Source organism: Chaetodon auriga, chromosome 17 (assembly GCF_051107435.1).
Source record: "Chaetodon auriga isolate fChaAug3 chromosome 17, fChaAug3.hap1, whole genome shotgun sequence".
NCBI lineage: Eukaryota > Metazoa > Chordata > Actinopteri > Chaetodontiformes > Chaetodontidae > Chaetodon > Chaetodon auriga.
In genome coordinates, this window is record NC_135090.1 from 11475929 (window position 1) to 11497016 (window position 21088).

Genomic DNA, 21088 nt, shown 5'->3' on the forward strand with positions numbered 1-21088 from the left:
TCTGCCAGAGACTGAGGCACATATGGAGTGTACTCTCAGGACAGCCCAACTTCGGTTGGCCCTAATTAATGGAGATTAGTCAGATAATTTATTCTTGCATTTTAATGTCTGTAAGGGAAACGTAGGAAGAGGTAAAGAGAGATGTAGTGGATGAAGGTGCCTGTGAGCCGACTATTATTTGTATGGATAAAGGAAGCGTGTGCGGCAGTTTGAAGTATTGTGGGAAGGTGGTTTGCTCAACAACAAGGCAGGGCTGTCCATGAGAGAAAGAGATGCGTGATATCTACCTGCATAATAGTCTGCATATTCAGTGGCAAACAGAGAAGACAGAAGCTTGCGGGGCAGAGGAAAATAAATCAACTAACAAGCTGCCACCTGCTCTGCCTTTGTTATTTTCTTATACCTAGACACTGCATGCCTGAACACACAAAGGCAAAGCTGCTTTTGTCACTCAGGAAATTACATTTTCTTTACATCAGCTCCTCGCAGACTTAACCTTACCTTGGTATATCACTACATGCTTAACCCCAAGTCTAACCCTAACATTTATCAGAAAGCAAGTCTTAATCTAAAATTTTATGATTTACCTTGTGGTGACCAGCTTTTTGTCCCCAAAATAGGGGTGAGCCCCCTTTTGTGACAGTGTGAAAATAAAAAATACTATCCCCACAACGTGATAAACACATGCACACAAACATCAGATCACACTAAAAAGAGAAAACCAAAGTGTCTTTATTATAATCCACATGCAGAATACAGGAAAAAAAACAGTTTTCAGCTCACAGATGAGTGTCTACCACACACGCTTTGCTATCCTTCCAAAACTCTTTACAATGTAAGAAGGTTATTAAGAAATTATTACAATTATTCTGTTAATTTCCATTTAGCAAAATCTCCAACAAAATCTGTAGAAAAGAACCCAAAACACCCAAGACAACCCTGAATGTCACTCAAATGACAGAGATACTTTATTTCATAACTAGCAAGCGGCTACTGGAGATTGGATATTAGCAGGAGCTGAATTATGCATGCATTTATGCACTACACTAACAGGGGCGCTACCATTCCCATAAATAACATTTGCAATGCTAATTCTAAGCTGTTCAGGCAATGCAATCACATATTTTGGCTTTTCTACCCGCAGATCTCTTGGCCTATGTACTTGCTAGTTATCTAAATAAGGTAGGAGTGTCATTCTGTTTTTTGGGTGGGCTATGGTCTGAGTCTGCATGCTGGTTCAGAAGACGGCTCTTATTTCTATAAACATCTTTCAGATATACAGTAGATAGTAATGATTTCCCAGGTGACGCCATTGTGGCCAAACATGCAATAGTAATCAATGGAATAGTTCAAATTGTTTCACCAGAACGAGCTAATTCTCTGAGCTAGACTACTGTTTGTAGTATGTAGTATGGTTATGTGTACATGTTTGTGTGCATGTGTGCTTGTGCTTTTGTATGTGTATATGTATTATACAGTACATAGGGTATATATATATGATATATATATATGTGTGTATTTGAGTGCATGTCTGCATGTATTCCATTGTCAGGGGCTGAAGGTTCTTGTGGACTCGAAGTCTGACATGCACTTGGGTTTGATGCCTTTAGCGTTGTAGTAATCCACCACCTGGTTCGGGACTTCTGCCAAAACACTCTTAGCCAGTGCAGCTGGTGAAGCCTGGAAACACAGAGACAGACAGAGAGAGGAGGACAGGGATCACAAATACACTCACATCACTGGTCATGCGTGATTCCAGGATGCTAGAATTTACTTTTGGGCCTGATGCTGTCAAAGGTCTGGACCAGTGAGACTGGTGTGATCAGACAAGCTCAGCTGACAACCTCAAAACATCGCTGCTTTCACCTTTTTGTCCTCTAGTACTGTAGCTTTGTCTCTATATACTCGTGTGTGCTCAAGAGAAAGAAACACATCAGCTGTCTCGGCTCTATGGATATTGCTGTTTGAAAAATTCCATAGATGGTAATCTCTGACTATTAAATGTATAGTAAAATTGAAAAATATTCAGATTGAGACAAACTAAAACTAAAACTAAAAACTATATCAATGTACACTCATGACTAGAAAAAAGAGGAAAAACATTCATACACACACACACACACACACACACACACACACACACACACACAAACACACACGTACTGTAATTACACATACGTACTGGTCGTACTTGTCTTCAAGCACGCACATGCTCCCACACCGCACACACATCCGAATCCTCAAAGTCAGAGAGTCTGTCGTACTCCGTCTCACATAATTCCCTGAGACAATGCATCATCAAAGTGCACCCACCGCAACAACCCCCTCCCCCATTTCCACCCTCCCTCCTCCTCTCTCTGCTCCTATCTACCTGTTATCCCCCTCTTTGCCTGTCACACAGCAGCTCCGTCCTGCTAATCCCTTCTGAAAAGAAACGACAGAGCAGAAAATCACCTCTCCACCTCTGTCACACACTCCCTCGCTCCCTTTTGTCTTTAGCTCCGGTCTCCCGTTGACCCCCTTCCAACACCACCACCACCGGCCGCTGCCTCTCTCCCTCCACCGTCCTCTAGATTTATTCTTCACCTCTCCTCTCTGACTCTCTCTGTGTACTTTTGGGTAAACTATACTTTTCAATTCCTTCCTGCATTCTCCCTCCTCTCTTTCTGTTTAGCTGGGAGGTAATTGGTTGATTTCTCAACCTGTCACAGACCTGACTCGCCATAGCAGACCCAGTCTGTCAAAGCCAGGAAAAAATTAATGCCACCAGAGAGAGACACACACAAACACAGCGTGAGAAGATAGCTGATGCAATCTGACGAGCACACCAAGCATCTTACGCCCACACATTCACACTTGTTACCCCCTGAATACAGCAGTGTTTGCCACCCACCTGACACACACACACACGCACACACACACACACACACACACACACACACACACACACACACACACACAGCCACTGCTGAAGTAGAACTTTTTAAATGCCGTCGCTTGATCTGGCCTACGTGGATACTTTCTGAGTAGCTGAAAAAATCCCTAACTATGAGCCGCTTGAAAACTGGAATCTAACGCTTGGTCTGATTCTTAGTCTGTTTACTTTAATCACACATAATCACACAATCACATTAACAGACATTTCCTCTAAATCAAGGTTTTCCAGTGTCTTCACTGGGGAGCTAATGGATGCTGGAAAAACATGCCTATTCAATATGTTTTCAATATGTGTTGTTTATTTTCTTTCCAGACAATCATTTAAGAGTCAAATTGATGTATTGCTTAGTTTTAGGACTGTATCCGGCGGCACTCGTTCTGTGCCGCAGTGCAGACTAGAGAAAACAGTGCCGCTCGATTAATGTTTGAATTAAAATGCTGTTGTTGTCGCCTTAGGGAAAAGTCTCCAGCATGTCAAGAGACACCTATTTGTGTTTGTGAGACACAAATCTGTTATGGTCAAATAGGGCACAGGCTACAGCTGTGGAATTAAAACTGTGTTTGAACTCAAGGACAAGTGGCCAGAAAGTGTTAAAATGCACTGTGACCAAAGCATAAGTAAGTACACAGTTTCAATAATGTCAGTTACAGAGCAATATCTAGCAAACTAGGCTAACAGTTTGCTTATTAATTCTACTTTTCCTTTGTGTTATTTTTTTCCTCTCAAATGTTACATATTCTTACTTTAAATGAAGGGGATTATAGCTTTCATCTGCATTATTCATCCAGTAAGTTTACTAGACTTCATTTCAGCACCACACGCTGTTCATGCAGTCTGGTGCTGAACGAAGCACAGCAGCCACGGTTTGCGTGCTTGTGAGCCTTGTGTTCACATTGTTATCTGCAGTAGAGCATGTAAAAGTTTAAATAAGAAAATGAATAATAAAAACGAAAACATTAGCTTTTGTTATGGGGCTAGATATTTTTTTGCTAACGGGCCAGATGTAACCCAGAGGCTGCTATTAGCCTACCACTGCTCTGTATCATCATTTTTCTTCTTTGAGCAAAGAGGAGAAAAGGAATTTGTTGATGGATATCAACACAGAACCTCAGGTATTGTACTGGCAGCGGCACTGAAACCCTTAAAGCGATACTTAGCCCCACTTAGAGCCTTTGCTTTAAGCTTGTGGCCCTGATCTGAAATTTCTAACCTTTTATGACTAGATACTCTCTCATTACCTCACATTTTTTATTCTCTTTAATGCTGCTCTGAAGTGTTGTGGTATCTGCTATACTCATGCTGCCTCTGAAGAAGTAGAAACACAAGGTACAAAAATAGCTGAAAAACAGCGTCTGGTGCAAAAATCCATCCTGCTGCATTATATCGTGACTCTGGAGAATTAGTCACATTTTTTGCCTGGAATGCATTTATCAAAGCTCTGTCCTCTTTCCAGAAATTCAAGACTTGTATCCCTTGTCCTTTAACCCTCCTCCCAACCGCCACCCACGTGTTTGAAGTCCTTGAAGGGGACGAACTGGACGATGTCGCGGAGGACCGGCTCGCCCTTTGGTGAGCGAAGGATCCCGTCATCCCCGTCCAATATCTGCATGTCTGTGAAGTCTGCGTTGCCGACCCCGACAATGATCACGGACATGGGCAGGTGGGAGGCGTGCACGATGGCCTCCCGTGTGTCCGCCATGTCGGTGATGACGCCGTCTGTCAGGATCAGCAGGATGAAGTATTCCTGGTGGGATGGGGAAAAAATTGTGGGTGGAAGGGAGGAGGATGTGGGGAGGGAGGAATAGATGAATTTGATGAGTTCGATGAATTTTATGTTTTAAAAGTGGCTTCTTGTCAGGGGCTAATTTGAATAAAACTCATTCTAATCCACTGGAGAGCCAGAGAGAAGCGGGAGGCATTAAGGCAGAGAGGAAATTGTGCTGTAAAATTTATGACTGGAATTAAATTAATATCAATCACTCCCCCCCCCGTACACTTTTCAATTCATCTGTTTTGGCTCTTTTTGTCCCATATTTAACCTCCTCTGATGTCTCACTTTTTGTCATTGCTATCTGTCCTCCCCTTGTCTCCCTGTGTGCCAGTACAAACGGCAACATCCACAATAACACAAGTGAAACGGTCCAGACTTTCTCATTCTCTCTCTCACCATGGCCTCTTTGGTGTGCATCTCCTCGGAGGCGGACGAAGCCACTTTCTGAATGATTGGGGCGATGTTGGTGGGCCCGTACAGCTGGATCTTGGGGAGGCAATTCTGGTAGGCCTCCACCACGCCTTGGATGCCTGCAGCACACACACACACACACGCACGCACACACACACACACACACACACACACACACACACACACACCCACACACACACACACAGGTTCTTTTGCTGCTTGTTTACTTGTCTTCCTGTCTGTCTGTGTGTTACACTGCACTGACCTCACCAAGTCAAGGTTCTGGTACTTGCAAAAGTATCTGCTAAAATACATCAGGTCCATGTGATTGCATTCTAACATGACTGGACATTTTTCATTCCCATACAGTCCACACACACACACACACACTCACTCACTCACTCACACACACACACACACACCTTCACGGCAGGAATGCAGCTATGTGGCGAGAACTGCACAGAAGCCCATTTCACACATACAGATTAGTGTTGTTTTTCTCTGTATCTTAGGTCCTGAAATATTTCCTGCAGCATAGCAACAATTCTCCCAGCTGTGTGTGTGTGTGTGTGTGTGTGTGTGTGCCTGTGTGTTCATGTGTGTGAGAGGAAGAAACAGAGGGTGGGGACAGATATAGAGGGAGAAATATGGGACTGACAGCGAGGGAGAGATGAGAGGCGTGCAGCAGTGATACCGGAGGATTGTTTTGGTCTGTGATGTATGAATGAAAAGGTGTCCATAAGTCAAGGAGTCAAGTGTGTTTGATAGCTCACCAGCACACTCAGGATTGTCCTCATCAAAGTTCACCGCAAAATCGTGTGAAACCTTCATGTGGGGCAGAGAACACAGAGCCTCTTAAACCAAACACTCAGCAGAACATGTTCAGTCCAATTTACAGGTTGACAGATGCAATCTCTTTTCATGTTGATCAAAAGCAAGCTGTGCCTCCTGAACGAGATCTAAAATCTTAAGTGGCCAGAACTCACCCTGCAACTGCAATGCAAACACACGTACACACATCCAGCATGTCCTACCTTGAAGTCAGGTGGTATCAGAGCTCCAAAACCAAACGCAGGGAACATTTTATCACTGAAGAAGGAGGGAATCAGAGAGTAAATATAAGTGATGGACGAAAGCTTTGAGATTTATGCAACTTTTTACATGATAAACACGCAGAAATCTCTTCACGCACACTTTCATCAAATGATTTGATCCTCAGAGGGAGAATCTAGCGTGTGTGTGTGTTTGAATACGTGTCGGCATTAGCTAAACGATGATTGATGGAGTGAGCTCTACCTGTCATAGTCTTGGCAGATCTCCCCTACCGCCACCAGCGCTTTGAGGTACTCGTTGGGCTGGTAGGGGTGGATGTAGTGGAGGGAGCAGCTGTTTCTGGGATCCCCATTGGACGCTGTGAAGTCTATTGCCACCTGGGACAGAAAGACACACGCGCATGCGCTCACGCAGCGTGAGTGGCCACGGCACAGACAACGACATGCTGCTGTAAATACTGAGGAGATTATATGTGACAAAACTCACTGTGAACTGAATTTGGCAGCCTCCCATGATGTAATCCAGGAAGGAATACATTTTGATGATCTGTCAGGGGGAAACGGAGAAATTCAAGATCGGATGTGATAAAAGCTGAATGAGGTGGATATGGCTGCGGTTGATGCAGCGGTGACGCTCAGTATTAGCTAACACAAAATTAAGCAAAAATGCCAACTGTTCACTGGTCTATGAGCATCTGCTGCTTGTCATTGTTTTATTTTCTTGCAGATTTAATATTGGTTTTGAACAGAAGGTTGGACAAAACAGAGAATTTGAAGATGTCACCTTGGGCTCTGGGAAATGTGAGATGGGTATTTTTCATGGTAATCTGACATTTAAACAGCAAACAACGAACCAACAAAACATTAAAGGCACCCTGCGCAGTTTTTTGGCCACTAGCAGCACTGGAGAGCAGTGATGTTATGAGCGGGTTGCGCCTGAGGATACAGATGCACACATACGCGAGACGCACACACGCACACACGCACAACGCTACACACATTCCTGCCACTTGTTTCACACTGTTCCCTTAATTGACAGTTGGGGACAGAAATGTGCCAATGAAGGCAGAGAAGAAGAAGGCTGTTAGCAAGCAAGAGGATGAAAAATATTTAGCAAATGTTAAGTGAAGAGAAAAATGAATCCAATATGTTTGTTAGGCCACAGGAAACACTGAATATAAACATGAATTTCTCAGGAAACTCCACAGGGCAACTTTAATTAATAATCATTATTTGCAGCCCTGTTTGACGTGTCACTCAAACACGGAAGGCCTGTAGGAAGAAGGTGGATGTTGTGTGACTTCACCTTACAGTGGTTGAGAATGACCACGCCAGAGTTTCTGTAATTCTTCTTCTTCATCTGGTATTTAGGGTTGATGCACTCCCACTGAATCTAGGCAAACACACACATATTCATGTTAATGCTGGTGCAGCTTCGGATGTGGTGCAAGTACGGAAGGATCGTACAATAACTACATGTACGTCACATGTGGGCTCAAAACAGAACAACCCCCAATTTATTTAGATGCATTAGAACACTTTTGGGGATATTTAACATACAGCAACCACTTTGTGGAAACTAGTAGGGATCCATTATAGACAAAAGAATAATTAACACTTGTGTGTGCTTGTGCTCACCTGTTTACCCTCCTGTTCTGCTCTCACCTCCTTAAAGGTGGTCTGAAACTCCCCAATAAAGTCGTGTTTGCCGTTAGAGTCCCAGTCCCAAACTGTGCACTGGAACATACACAAGCGCACATGTTCATTTGGTCAGAGCGTAGCTGCAACACTGTCACCGAAACGTACGCGCGCGCACATGCACTCGTGGCATGCAGGGAAATGCCATGCTGAATGATTGATAAGGCGGTGTTGGTGGGGGGCAATGGAGCGGTGAAATATTAATCTGAGGATGCTGAGAGGGACGTGGCTTAAGAGACAGCTTTATGTGTGTGTGTGTGGGTGTGTGTTTAGGCGTAATAGTTTGTTTCTCTCAGAGGAGCTACTAGACAAGAAGAATGGCCTCAATCACCAGTGAAAAGTGCAGGTCAGGGGGGGCCACGGCTTAGCACAGGATAAAGAAACAGTCCCACCGTTTCAAAAGGTGACAAAAGGCATCAATACATGGACCGTCCTGCAGAGTTTGTACAATCAATAATATTCAATAAAGTTGGTCAATAGACACACACGTTAGCACGCACACACAGAGAAAAATGCTTCCAGATTTAATGGTTATGCATGAGTAATTTTGCTCTTGAGCCTTGTGACCTTCTTGCCTGAGGTCACAAACAACTAGTGATCAGAACCAATTCAACAACGCTTGATTAAAAACAACGACCGTCAGTAATCCCCTTATTTCCTGTCCCCCACTTAAGCTGCCAAGTGCCTGCACCTGAAGTCTCTTTTTGTCTGTGTGTGTGTGTGTGTGTGATCATTTGTGGTCCCTATTTGTGTCCGTCTGTCATTTTTGCATGTGAGGGAGCGAGCGCTCGCTTTTGCAGCCCTGCTTCCACTTCAAGTTGCTGCGAGCTGTGCGAGAGAGTAATGAAAAAATGAAGAACCTCCGTTCCATTCACTGAATACTAACTGTAGGACGGAGAGTGAGACAGAGAGAGACCAGCGGAGGGATGGGAAGTGAAGTAGAGAGGCTGAGAACCAGAGAAGGAAACATACAAAGGGGGAGACAGACAGACTCTGCAGAGGAGGGTTATGCATTTATGCATTGGTCAGTTAAGAGCCCGGTGAAAAGGAAGCACTGGTCTGAATAGAAATCTCTGCCCTGCCAGTTCTCACTATTGCTCTGATGCTTCAAACAGGTAGCCCTGGAAACCATAGCCGACGCGTGGCGTGCACGCTTGTGTGTGTGTGTGCCTGCGAGTGTGAGCGTGCGAGCCCTTTCTCCTGCTGTCAGGAGCCATGCAGAGTTAAGACGCCTTTGAATATTTAATGAACAAGCTCATGTTTATTCATGGAAAGAATTACTGTTTGGAGCTGATGTGCGGCCACCACTTTCACACATGTGCACACACACACACACACACACAGACGTGCACACGCAGATCTATTCTGGCAAGTAAAGGTGAGAGTTTAGGACGACCGCTGAGCTCTTTCACACCCGTCCGGCCCTTTAAATATCACTTTGACATCAGGACCTGAACTCAACTCCTGGAGAAGAAAATGGAAGGAGACGACTGAGGCTGCTTTGTGACTTGATTCAGTTATATACTGGTAGGTATGTGAGATTTTGCCAATGCTTATGCTTTACAGATCTCATCATTTGTATGCTGCACAAAAAAGACACCTTGCACAGAAACACCCGCAGGCCTTCAGGTGCTGTTCAGCATCTACCTCCACTAAATAAGCACATATATCCCTGGGGGTACATAAATAACAAAGGGTGCTGTGGCCAAGGTTTGCCCACGCTCAGACTGTTGCAGATTAAGGTTAAATAAAATGATGCTGCTATTATTACAACGTGCAAAAATGTAGTTACAGTTTCAGACTCACCTTTAGCTCCCTGTCATGGTCACCACTGCAGAGTGTGTTCAAGGAAACTTTGAAGGATTTCCAAACTGGGCTCAGGTTGTTCATGACCGTCTTCCACGTACAGTGCACACAATCACAGTTTTTGTTAATCGCAGGTATGAAGCAGTAAATAACACATATCACGCTACATAAGACATGTGTGTGTCTGTGTGTGCTTGCATTTACCTCAGTTCTGTGTACAAGTGACTCGGTCCCATCATCATTTATTCTGAAAATCTCCAGGAAAGGGTCTGATTTGCTGAAAAAATCCTTCAGAGAGAAACACACATGTAAGGCATTGCCTCAGAACTGCCTTTGATCACCATAAATCATTCATATAATAACAGAATTATTATTTCACCCCAGTTTTCTCCCTTTCTTCCTTCTTTCTTCCACCCATCCCTTTCCTGTCCCCTCCAATTTATCCTCCCCTCCCCTGCTTTCTTCCATCTTTCCCCTAAGGCACAACTTGTTTGGATTAGTCATCCGTGGCCGTGCGTGTATGTGTGTGCGTGGCGAGGCTGAAAATTAATATAGTTATCTGTGTGTGTGGTGGGGTGGGTGAGATGGGGGGGAGGTATTGTGGAGTCAGGGGGAGGGTGCCCACCTATCTCAGCAGGCCTCCTATAATGCCAGATTGTACTTCTGTGTATTGTGTGTGAGTTGCTTCCTCATGAAATCCCACAGTCCTCCACCCACATCCTTCTTCACACACACACACACACACACACACACACACACACACCTGCCTCACAGCGCACACACAGAGACTAACTCATATCTCTGAATATTAATGCCGCACAAATCTACAGGAAAACCACACACTCTCAGTCTTTTTGAAGGCGCACACACACTCACACGCACCTTGTCATCTAACTTGCGAGCGCTGAAGGAGAGTTCAACGTAATCATCATTACCAGACAACTCCTCTGCTGTCACCTTTGGAGGGGTGGGGGGGTTGAGAGAAAGGGAAGAAAAGGAGGACGGGGAGACATACAGTGAGGTGGAAGAAGGAGGTGAGAGAAAATGAGATGGAAATGAGGAACAGAACAGATTGAACGGGCAACATCATCAAATTAATTATCTTCAGAGCGTCTGGGTGCAAGAAATGGCGTGTGTGGGATTTGCGTGTGCGTAACTGTGGTGGGCTGAAACAGTGTCGTACCGTTATGGAAGACTTTCCAGCAGTGTTTCCCTGCTTGAGTAGAGCTTTGGTCAGTTTCCTCTGAGAGACGATCTGAAACCAACAGACTCCAGAAAATCAGCTCACATCTTCCAGCATTTCCCCTCGGACGGGCAGCTTGTCCTGCTACTGTCACCTGGTGTCGCCACCGTTCGCATACAACTGCCTACTAACACATGCAACGGAGGTAAAGCAGCATGGTGGACACAAATTTATCAGTACCTGTCAAATGTAATTCCCCTTGGAGTTGTATCATTGATTTGATCTGCCAGCTCCTTGACTCTTCTCACCCATTACTATATTGAGCTGGCCAGGTGTTGGACCGTATGAGCTTTGTGAGTGAGTTGTGGGTGAGTTCCACTGAGTGTCAACCACACGGACATATGAGCCTAAACAATGAGCTAAAAGCATCTGGCAGCCGCAAACAGCTGAAGAGTGACGTGTTGTTGGTCCCAGTGGGATCGGCGGTTCTAAAAATTCATTCAAATTACAGGGAGTCATTTGATCCAAAGAGCAAAGTGATTCACATGCAGGTGTTTTGCATTTGGAGCTAATTAGTGGAGTGTCTACATATACACTCGTGTTCTTCCACTTAATGTGAAGAAGATCTCGGCTGAAAGCTTGTATGTAGTTATTAAACAGAGTGCACAGATCTGAGTGTGCTTTTGTGTTCTGATGCAAAAAATGGTTTTGGGAGCTTTAAATATATTTCATTTCAACATGAAATGGCATTGCAAGGTAAGACAGGATAAAATCCTGTTTTTACCTCTACTCAAATCTGCATTCATTTCTTTTACAGCCACTTGGAGGCAGCAGAAGCACATTTGCAAACATGTTACTTTTAAGTTGATATAGTTAACTTAAAAATAGGTTGGCATATCCAGCAGACACGAAGCAGCATTAGCATTCATCTGGAGTTCTGCTCTTGGCTTCATAATGAATGAAAGTCACATATTCACTCCAGCAACGCCTGAGAAAGATATGTGGCTCTTTAGCTTCTAAATGCTCAAATATATTCATCAACTGATCAAAACAATGCACTGAAAAGCACAATAAAGCAGTGCAGAGCTCAGGAGATAATTCTCTGCGGCTTTATCATATACACCACTTTCAGGATAGCATGTCATATATAACTGCTTACATGCTGTTTCTGATGATATTGCTGACACAATGCATCTGTGACATGCCTCCCCCCGGTTACATTTCCCAGTGATGACTCCAGTAACGGGGGGGGGGGGGGGGGGGGGAGGTTGCACTCAAAGTTCGACCCAACCTTTCTGTTTTCGGTCTCAGTTTTCACAATAATGGATTTCTATCAAGCGATCAGTTGCTGTCAGTCACTGAAGTTCTTATACACGCCTCTGAGGCTTTCATACAGCACTGATATAATGCTGTCTTTTTCTTAACGATGCTCTGGATACGAGGCGGCATCCAGAATGTTGGCAGCATGTTATCTCATTTCAGTAAATCTCCCTGGCTCTCGCCTTCAAAATCCTCTTCCTCCATGTCAATTATGTCAGATCTCCCAACTATTGTAAATCCACCAGCTTTATGTTGCTGATAGTGTCTCTGACAATGAGAAGCAGAAACAGGGTCTTTAGTACTTTTTGAGCCTCTGTCCTTTCTGCTTTCTCTCCATTCCCTTCCACTCAGTGAGACTTAACTGGTAATTTCCTGAAATCAACTTACTTAACTTGTTAATGAGTATCAGGCAATTACAATTTTCCTTTTGAAATGATCTGGGATATTTATGAAGCACAAAAATGAAGCAAATCTTTAAATATTGATCAAAAGTAGATCATTAAGGGGAAACACGCCATTAAGGGAGAAACAAGGCCATATGTATTAGCATATGCACATATACATGCTTTGAAAAAATAGCTTAAAGCACCCTCAGGGCTTTATGTAACTAAGGGCTCAAGGACAACTACAGCACAGTGTAATTGCAAATAGTGACAGTAGCCGACCTTAAGTGAAAAGATCACATTAGGATTCCACCCACGGCTAAAGTTGGCCTCTCTAATCTTAAAGTTGCTCTCCCACCCTAAGTGCACATTACCTGATGTACACATTTAATGTCCCAACAAGCTTAATGTACCATACAAAGGATTATACTCTCCGGTCTTTAGCCCTCACACTCAAAGCATGCAGGCTGCATTCACGCATGCATGTTCTACACTGCTAAACATAACACCCGCTGCATGTGATACACTGGTTAAATGCAATTTGCTGGCTGCACTGATGCACACAAACGCCCTCATGTCATGCATTCACCTGTGCAAGCATGTGCTCATCATACGCACTTGTGGTTCTTATGGCGAAGTCACTCTATCGTGTACAGATGTGCAGCATATATGAACTCTAAACTACACTCACAAGCACCACTTAGCTTGTGCAGTGACCTGTCGAACACACCGTTTCATATTCAGTCCTATAAGCCAGACTTCTAGGAGATGTATGTTTTATTGAACAGTGCACAGTGGGGGAGACACTGAGAGCAAAGAGGGTAACATGCAACAGTGTTTATTAATCACACGTGAAATGATTACAGTAAGTGAACAGGAGAATCACACTTTTTTTTCCTTTGATTCTCACTCTTCTTAATGAAGCTGGGCCAAGCACTGACCTGTCCTAAGGTGCACTCCATGGCTCCCAGGAAGTCAGCATCACGGAGGCCATTGTTGCCAGAGCTGATATCATGAAGTTCAAAGCGGAGCCTCTGGACCTCCTCAAAGTAGTAATCCACCAGGAAGATCTTGGAGAAGACTGGACTGCTGCTGCTGCGGATCACCTCTGTACGGTCCACCTGCAAATCACACACGCGTGCACAGAGGCAGGAGTGTGGACACACACACACACACACACACACACACACACACACACACACACACACACACACACACACCACACACAATAGGTTAACCCTAGCACCCTTGTAGTCAAGGACTTTTTGGAATCTAAAGGACTCAATTTTCTCAAAGGTCTCAGGGCTATCAGTTATACCCGAGTAAAAAACCCTGAGGATCACATAACGGTAATTGAACCAGCATCAACAAATATTAAGTTATTGCTCCTGTCAAATTGATTTTCACATTCCATTACTTATTTCCACATGAATCAATCTATTTTTTTCCCAATGTCCAATCAAATGTAAATTAATGAATAGTTTTATAATGTAATTAATGTTTTGACACTGTGACTTATTGATCTATAAACTGTGATTAATTGTTACTATAATCTGCCAATTAATATTAATTGACTACTTTATAACCATTTGTAAGACTACCTTCATACATATTTATACATATTGATCAAAACATCTAATAACAAACAACTAAACGTTATGCTATTCTTGTGTTATACAGACTTGAGGAATCAATATTTTTACATCATTTTATATGTTTTTTTTAAAATAACAGTAGACATTAGGTGTTTCTGTGCTCTTATATTGTTGGCACTTTCACTTTTAATTGAGTTTTTTCTATGTTCTTTCCAAAGTGGCTTGAGGTATGAAGATTTCATTCAACATCCAACGCACTGCCACTGTGCATTGATTGTGAACCTCAGCAGACTTTTCAGCACTGCAGCAATTACCACAAATAGCCATTACCACACTGTTTACACTTATCAACTTGAAATTGGGAATATAGATTTTTCTTGATGGTTAAAATCACACAAGCTGTTTGACAACACAGAGAAATGACTATACTTGCAACATTGATCTCGTATTTTCTTCTCTCTAACTGCCTGACACAGAAAGGAATAGAACGCCGAACAAAGGTCTGTCTCAGAGCTGCCAACAAAAATATCCAACACTAGCAGCAACGACTGGGTCCCTTTTATTGTTGATAACCCTTTGGCACAGACACACACACACACACACACACACACACACACACACACACACACACATATAAATACACACACAAACGTAGACCCAAAAGTGAATGGCACATCAGAAGGTTCAACAAACACACACAAACAGATTTGGCCTTTTCTGACACTTACCTCAATAGGCTGGCATCTCATTAAAGCAAAAAGAACACATAAATGCACAAACACACACACACACACACACACACACACACACACACACACACACATATATACACATAGTGGCTCTCACTGCCTCTCAACAATTATCCAATTAAGAGCTCTGATGGGCAGTGGTAACATTTGGCCATTTCCACACTCTCACAAAGGGACTTACTGTAACATATACAAACAAATTCTCTTTCACACACACACACACCCACACATGCATGCACACACATGCACACACCAGTATGTGGTACAAAGTAGCTTTTTGTGGAGTCTCCAAAGGCGGAGTAATGCTGCACTACTTTCTGAGCACTTGATCTTCAGCCCCTATGGAAATTGTGTGTGTGTGTGTGTGTGTGTGTGTGCGTGCATGCATGCGTGCGTGCGTGTGTGTGTGTGTGTGTGTGAGTAGTGTAGAACTCGTGCCTGAGCCAGTTTGCGTACATGAGCAACATGTGTGTGAATCCATGTACGTCTGTTGGCGTGGGTCACTGTAGCACATGTGAGCATGTGCACGTATGCAGCTTCCCCAGAAAGAAGGGTGAGAGAAAGAAAGACGGATGAGATTCCTCTAGATTCATCTCTTCCCTCATGCTGCGCTCTTACAAAGTTCAGCTAATACATGTGCCAGTGCCACCGGTGAGACTTCAATGGGAATAAGGTTTCTCAAAGCAGGTGATTCCATTTGAAGTCACTGAAAGAGCAGGCTGGGTCTTGTGCAAGTGGAACATTTACTAGCTTTTCTCTTCCCTTTTCTCTTCCATTTTTCAAGTACTAAAAAAAAATCTATTCTAGGATGATGTTGTCTCCATCTATTTGAGATTCCTTATTGAGTACAATGAGCTCAATAAAATCGGCCATGATTCCAGGAAAAAAGAAGTTTGGTGCTCTCATTATTTTCAGCATCTCAAAACGATTGGGGCAGACAACTTGTTTTGAAGAGCTAAGGCGAGGAGAGAAACAAAACCAGCACACTCTCCATTTCAAGGTGACAAAAGCATTTGGATAGATGAAATGCAATCTATGCAACAATCCACACAAGCTTTGATTTCTGTTGCCTTCCGCGACAATTAGCATCCATAATTTAGAACTAAACATAAGCCGCAATTTAGTGTGAGAGGGTTAGCGACACAATCACAGCTCTGCTTGATAGCGTTGGTCCTTGATTACACACAATCATTTAGTCAAACATGAATCCAATGACACGCTTGGATAATTTCAAGTGCTGTCTACAGAGAAATTCATAAAGAATCATCTGCCACAGAGCCCGAAGAGCAGCTGAACACACTTACGTTCCCAGTCTGCTGCACATCAGGTCATGGACAAATGGTGAAGATTATGAAAATAACGTTGAAAAGCTACAATAAAGTCACCTCAGAGACACCTCTTTTCACTTCAACTGACGCCGGAGCTTGGATCAACTTTGTAGTACAGAAGAAGACAGAAACTCCCACAGAACTCAAAGATAAATTGTTCGTGAAAGGGTTCAAAATCCAAGTTTATACACCATAATGTTACCTGCTGCAAAGCAAATGGCACCTGCAAATCATAACAGAGCAACAGTATGCAGCATGTACATACCAGAGTACACACACATACATGCAGACTCACACACCTGCAGCTCTTATTCAGAATGTCTTAAAACGAGCATCACGAGCGACACGTCAACCCCTCCTCCCATCCTCCCATCCTCCATTACTGTACCTCAAACCACTGGCCGTGCGACTGCATCTTCAGCACCACGCAAGGGTCGGGTTTGGAGAGAGCGTCGCGGTCAGAGATGCCCCGGCAGGCCACTCTCAGCTCCACTTTGGTCAGGCATGGAGAGCTGATGAAGCCCAATGTGGCCTCTGCAGACTCGTAGATGTTACTCATGCTGAATACACAATCGCACACTGAAAGGAGAGGGAGAAAAGAGTTACTTCATAGATAGATAGATGGATAGATAAATAGAGAAATCCAATGCACTGCAGCACATTTGAACTGTTGTTTGCTTTGACTTGAGCAGATGCAGTGGCCCTGACTAAGCAGACAGCACTCAAACTGTTCAAGGTCAGGACTCTGAAGCCACTGAATATCAGACAAGGTCCCCAAATACACACAAATGCACACACACTGAGCCATTTAAACATGAACACACACTATAACACGTTTACACATGTCATTGTGGACAGTAATTGGGATGTATGTACAAATACTGTATACACATCAGCACAAATACAAGTGCACACACACATAAAGACACACACACAGGCACACACACACACAGACACACAGACACAGTGTGCTCTGCTGAGTAACCAGAATAAATCACCAGGTTTCTTATCAGGTTTCTACAGGGTGTATAGTGTTCACAGTCCCTGAATAGAATGCTGTCAAGCATCTAATCGCTGTGACACAGACAGTTTTCCCATGATAATGTGAAATGAACTGTTAATCATCAAAAAAAAAAAAATTGTTTAAATCGCATTTTACAATAACCTATCATGACAATAAAGGTTGGAAAGAACCGCTTTTCTTTTGTTCAAGGTGTGAGTTCTGGTCTTCCCGCATCAACTAATATCTTGTAAATCACACATTCATTTCAATCCAGGAAATGTGCTGGTGGAAAACATCTCACAGGAGCAATGATGCTCAGTATCACATATGCATGGCACTAATATTGAACATGTTACAGGGGAGAACTCTCCTGCTCTTAAAGGTCCCACACATCCATCAACCACCCACACAGGTGTTTTCAATTATTCTGCTTAATCAGACCTCTTTCCAGGACTGCGTGGGCGTGTGCACACTCAGCTTGATTGACATCTTCCTCACTCTCCTTTTAGTTTAATTCCACCTGTTTGAGCGGACTCTTGTGACTTCTTGTAATTCCCAGTGTAACCCCATCTGCCTCCAACCTCACCAGAGACATAATTCTCCAGATGTACTCCAAACATCTGGTTGGGTGTGCATGACCATCCAAGAAATAGTTAGCATAGCATAAACACTGGAAACAGCTCTCTCTGTCTGAAGGTAAAAAAAAAAAAATCCACTATAATGCCTTTAAAGCTCATTAATTTAGACATTATATCTAATTTCTCTATTTCAAACAAAAACCTTTGAGTGAGCTTTAGGTGGATTTTACCTTTAGACAAAGCCAGGCTAGCTGTTCCTCAGGTTCCAGTCTTTATGCTAAGCTGAGATAGCCATCTCCTGACTGGAGCTGCATATTTAATGCAAAGAATGAAAGTGCTATCAATCTTCTCATCAAAAAGTAACTGTTGCAGGAGTACACATAAAAAGGCATCAATCAATACTTTACTACCCTCCCAACAAGCCTACAATGTCTAAAACAGGAGCCACGTGATGCTTAAACCAAGCTATAAATGCAGTCTTATTACGTTGGAAATACAGGATTGCATGTCTAATTAATCTCAAAATGTATGGATCCATTGTCCCAGCCCATAATTTATATGGAGGACTGGGTTTAAACCTTGCGTAGCCTCATGTCCAGTTAGCACAATCTAAAGGATAAATGCAGATCTGATGTGCTGGATGGTACAAACTGAATATTAATGCAGCGGTCTAGTAGTATCATCCTTAGGGAACGAAGCTCTCGGAACTGGGTCTGACTCTGACCTGAATGTCTCTCTCTCTTCCTCTCTCTCCCTCTGTCTTCCATAATTCATGTTCTATGTGTGTGTTGGCTGGTGGTGATTATTTTTAGCTAAGCACACTGAACGGGCCGCATGCAGAGAAACGGACGTGGACAGAGGGTCACAGGGCAGGTGTGTGACATACAGCAGACCTGTGTGAAGGTGGCGTGTAGTTAGTTGTGTTTCCCTATGTGCTCCCCCTGCATGGTGGTACATTTGTGTGCGTGCGTGTGTGTGTGTGTGTGTGTGTGTGTGTGTGTGTGTGTGTGTGTGTGTGTGTGTGTGTGTGTGTGTGTGGGAAGCAGCAGATGCTTGTCTGTTCCGGCTGACAGCAGATGACACTGAATGTGACGGAGGATGTGGAAGATTTCTACAGCTAATGTATAAGAGCACAGCAGCTGTCACAGGTGTTTCACATTGTCAGAGGTGACAATGAATTTTCATATCACGCTTCATCACAGGATCTTGCGATAGCTTCTTGGGCGGGGGGCCCAAACAGTGGTTATGCAGACGCTGACAGCTGATTTGTTTTCATATTACTAGTCAAATGCATTGGTTGGGATTGTTTAAGTATTCGGGTTTGTGTTTTTTTTCCCGCCAGTCCTACTCGCTCACAGGGCACGTAGAAACATCACCGCAGAAAATTGCTATGTTTCACTGTAAAAAAAGAGAAAATTGTGGAGACGCTTTGTAACAAAAGCGGTTTGTGTGCTCTGAAATGTGTGTGTAAATCAAAATAACACCCAAACAAAAACCAGAATAGTAATGATTGATTGGTGGGCGGTGTAAGCTCTCTCAAAATCGTTCCAAGGCTCCTCACTGTCAGCTCTTATTCTCCACACTGTGATAATCAATCATGGCAGAGCTCGATTGCCATGACCCCTTGATTGTGTGTGCGTGCATGCCTGTGTGTAAACCAGTATATGTGTGCGACCGTTCACCTTCACATGTTCACGTGTGTAAAGCGACTGTGACAGATGTGACACTAATGATTCAGCCACAGGAAGGTCCGTAACACTCAAGTACACTGTAATTGCTGGGTCATGTATTGATTAACAGACATAGATGACTTACATCCTCTTCCTGCCACAGGACAGGCACAAGCTGAAGAACTATGTGGCATGTTATGCAACCCTATATGGAATATTAATCACGGCTGGTGACAGCAATATGTTCGCCTGAAAGAGTGGGCACATAAAAGGCGGCTCGGTCTGAGAAAAGACAGAGAGGAGTATCAGAAGTGAAGCAGTCTGGTGTTGTGAACTCTCAGTGTTATTAGAGCTGACAGAGAGAGGGAACCAGCGAGAGTGAGGGAGACAGAGGTTGTTAGAGGGGGGATTAGAGAGATGGAGCGAGAGAAAAAACTGGAGAAAGGCAGGCAAGTGAGAGTGGTGGAAGCAGAGGGGAGAGAGGGACGGAGAATGAAGCGGATCTTCCCCTCTCACAGGGCTTATCTTGTCTTATAGCACTCCAGCTGAATAAAATTAAAGCAGGGGCTTTCTAAGTGTAGCCTACAAGGTATTTTCCTGTATCTTCTCAAAGAAAGAATGCCCCAAGTCACTGTGGATAACATTTTGCTGGCAGATAGTTAAAAAATGTGTTGTTTTTTTTAATCTATTGTATTATACAGTATAATTAATAAGCCCACAAAGTCTCATAAGATGCTAAACAATAGCAGATTTCTTTCTTACAGCTGTGCCAGGCTAGAAACATCTGATGTCATCATATCTTTCACTTAAGAGCACAATACAGAAAAATGTCCAGGGCAGATGTTTGGAATAGCCTCCACAGCTCCCATGCACCTTGTAAGACATGCATCATCCGGGCTGCTGCATCTTCTGCAGAGAGAAAACTCACCTCAATGACCTGGAGAAAAGACCCGACCAGAGCCGAAGAACTTCACCGCCGTTTACTTGACAATCACGGATACCTCACCGCTTCCGGACCCATCTCCCTCTCCTCACTCTCTTTGTCTATAGGTTTTCCTCTATCCCCTACACTGCACTGCGCTGACAGCCAGGCAGAGCTGCTTTCTAATTCCCACTGGGCGAGCACGGTGAGGAAGCGCTCCGTGCGCCTGGGTTTACTCTGGGTGAAAGATGGGGTGGAGGAGGAGGACGGTGCGCCACTTAACTGGAGTTTGTAATCCGCTGGCTCCATCGGGGGCGCAGAGAGCGCACCGTGCCCAGGGACCACCGGCCTCCCAGCGCAGTACGTCAGCGCCATCTCGTGGTTGTTGCAGTTAACTGACTCTGAGAAAACTGATTTTCTGGTCCTCGCCTTTGATTGGCTGCGATGCGCCTCAGTGGTTTTGTAATAAGCAATGACCACACACCTGAGACCGCCTGGTATAATTTAAAGTTCACGCTGCTCACCAGAGTCATTGGTTCAGATGAATTTAAAACGTTTCAGCACAGCGTATGAGGCGATTTCGCTGCCGAGATAAACAGAAAATAACAAGTCCTATAGGTGCTCCTGGGTCTCTCTTTGAGTTTTGATTGATTCTCTTTTATCATTTCTATTTTCTTGTAC

The 21088-nt window shown here is 43.8% G+C and overlaps 1 protein-coding gene across 1 annotated transcript; it reads right to left on the minus strand.

Annotated features, from left to right (window-relative positions):
* Positions 1–714: 714 nt before the first annotated feature.
* cpne4b (copine IVb) lies at positions 715–20708 on the minus strand. The gene is made up of 16 exons (XM_076754334.1): positions 20414–20708; positions 16623–16813; positions 13504–13683; positions 10860–10931; positions 10559–10633; positions 9881–9964; positions 9677–9766; positions 7811–7909; positions 7479–7565; positions 6660–6719; positions 6417–6550; positions 6155–6209; positions 5894–5945; positions 5106–5239; positions 4446–4682; positions 715–1680 (listed from the first exon to the last, which is right to left on the minus strand). Exons 2-16 carry the CDS (start codon positions 16791–16793, stop codon positions 1549–1551), a joined length of 1662 nt encoding a protein of 553 aa, XP_076610449.1. The 5' UTR covers positions 16794–16813; positions 20414–20708; the 3' UTR covers positions 715–1548.
* Between the last annotated feature and the right edge of the window lie 380 nt (positions 20709–21088).

What these genes read in the sequence shown, in the direction of transcription:
- cpne4b (XM_076754334.1), bottom strand. Translation starts at nt 16,793, where the DNA reads ATGAGTAACATCTACGAGTCTGCAGAGGCCACATTGGGCTTCATCAGC. An exon ending in CTCGCAAGTTAGATGACAAG is followed by an intron (nt 9,965 to 10,558) that starts GTGCGTGTGAGT and finishes TTCTCTCTGAAG; the next exon opens with GATTTTTTCAGCAAATCAGA. An exon ending in ACCATGACAGGGAGCTAAAG is followed by an intron (nt 7,910 to 9,676) that starts GTGAGTCTGAAA and finishes TGTATGTTCCAG; the next exon opens with TGCACAGTTTGGGACTGGGA.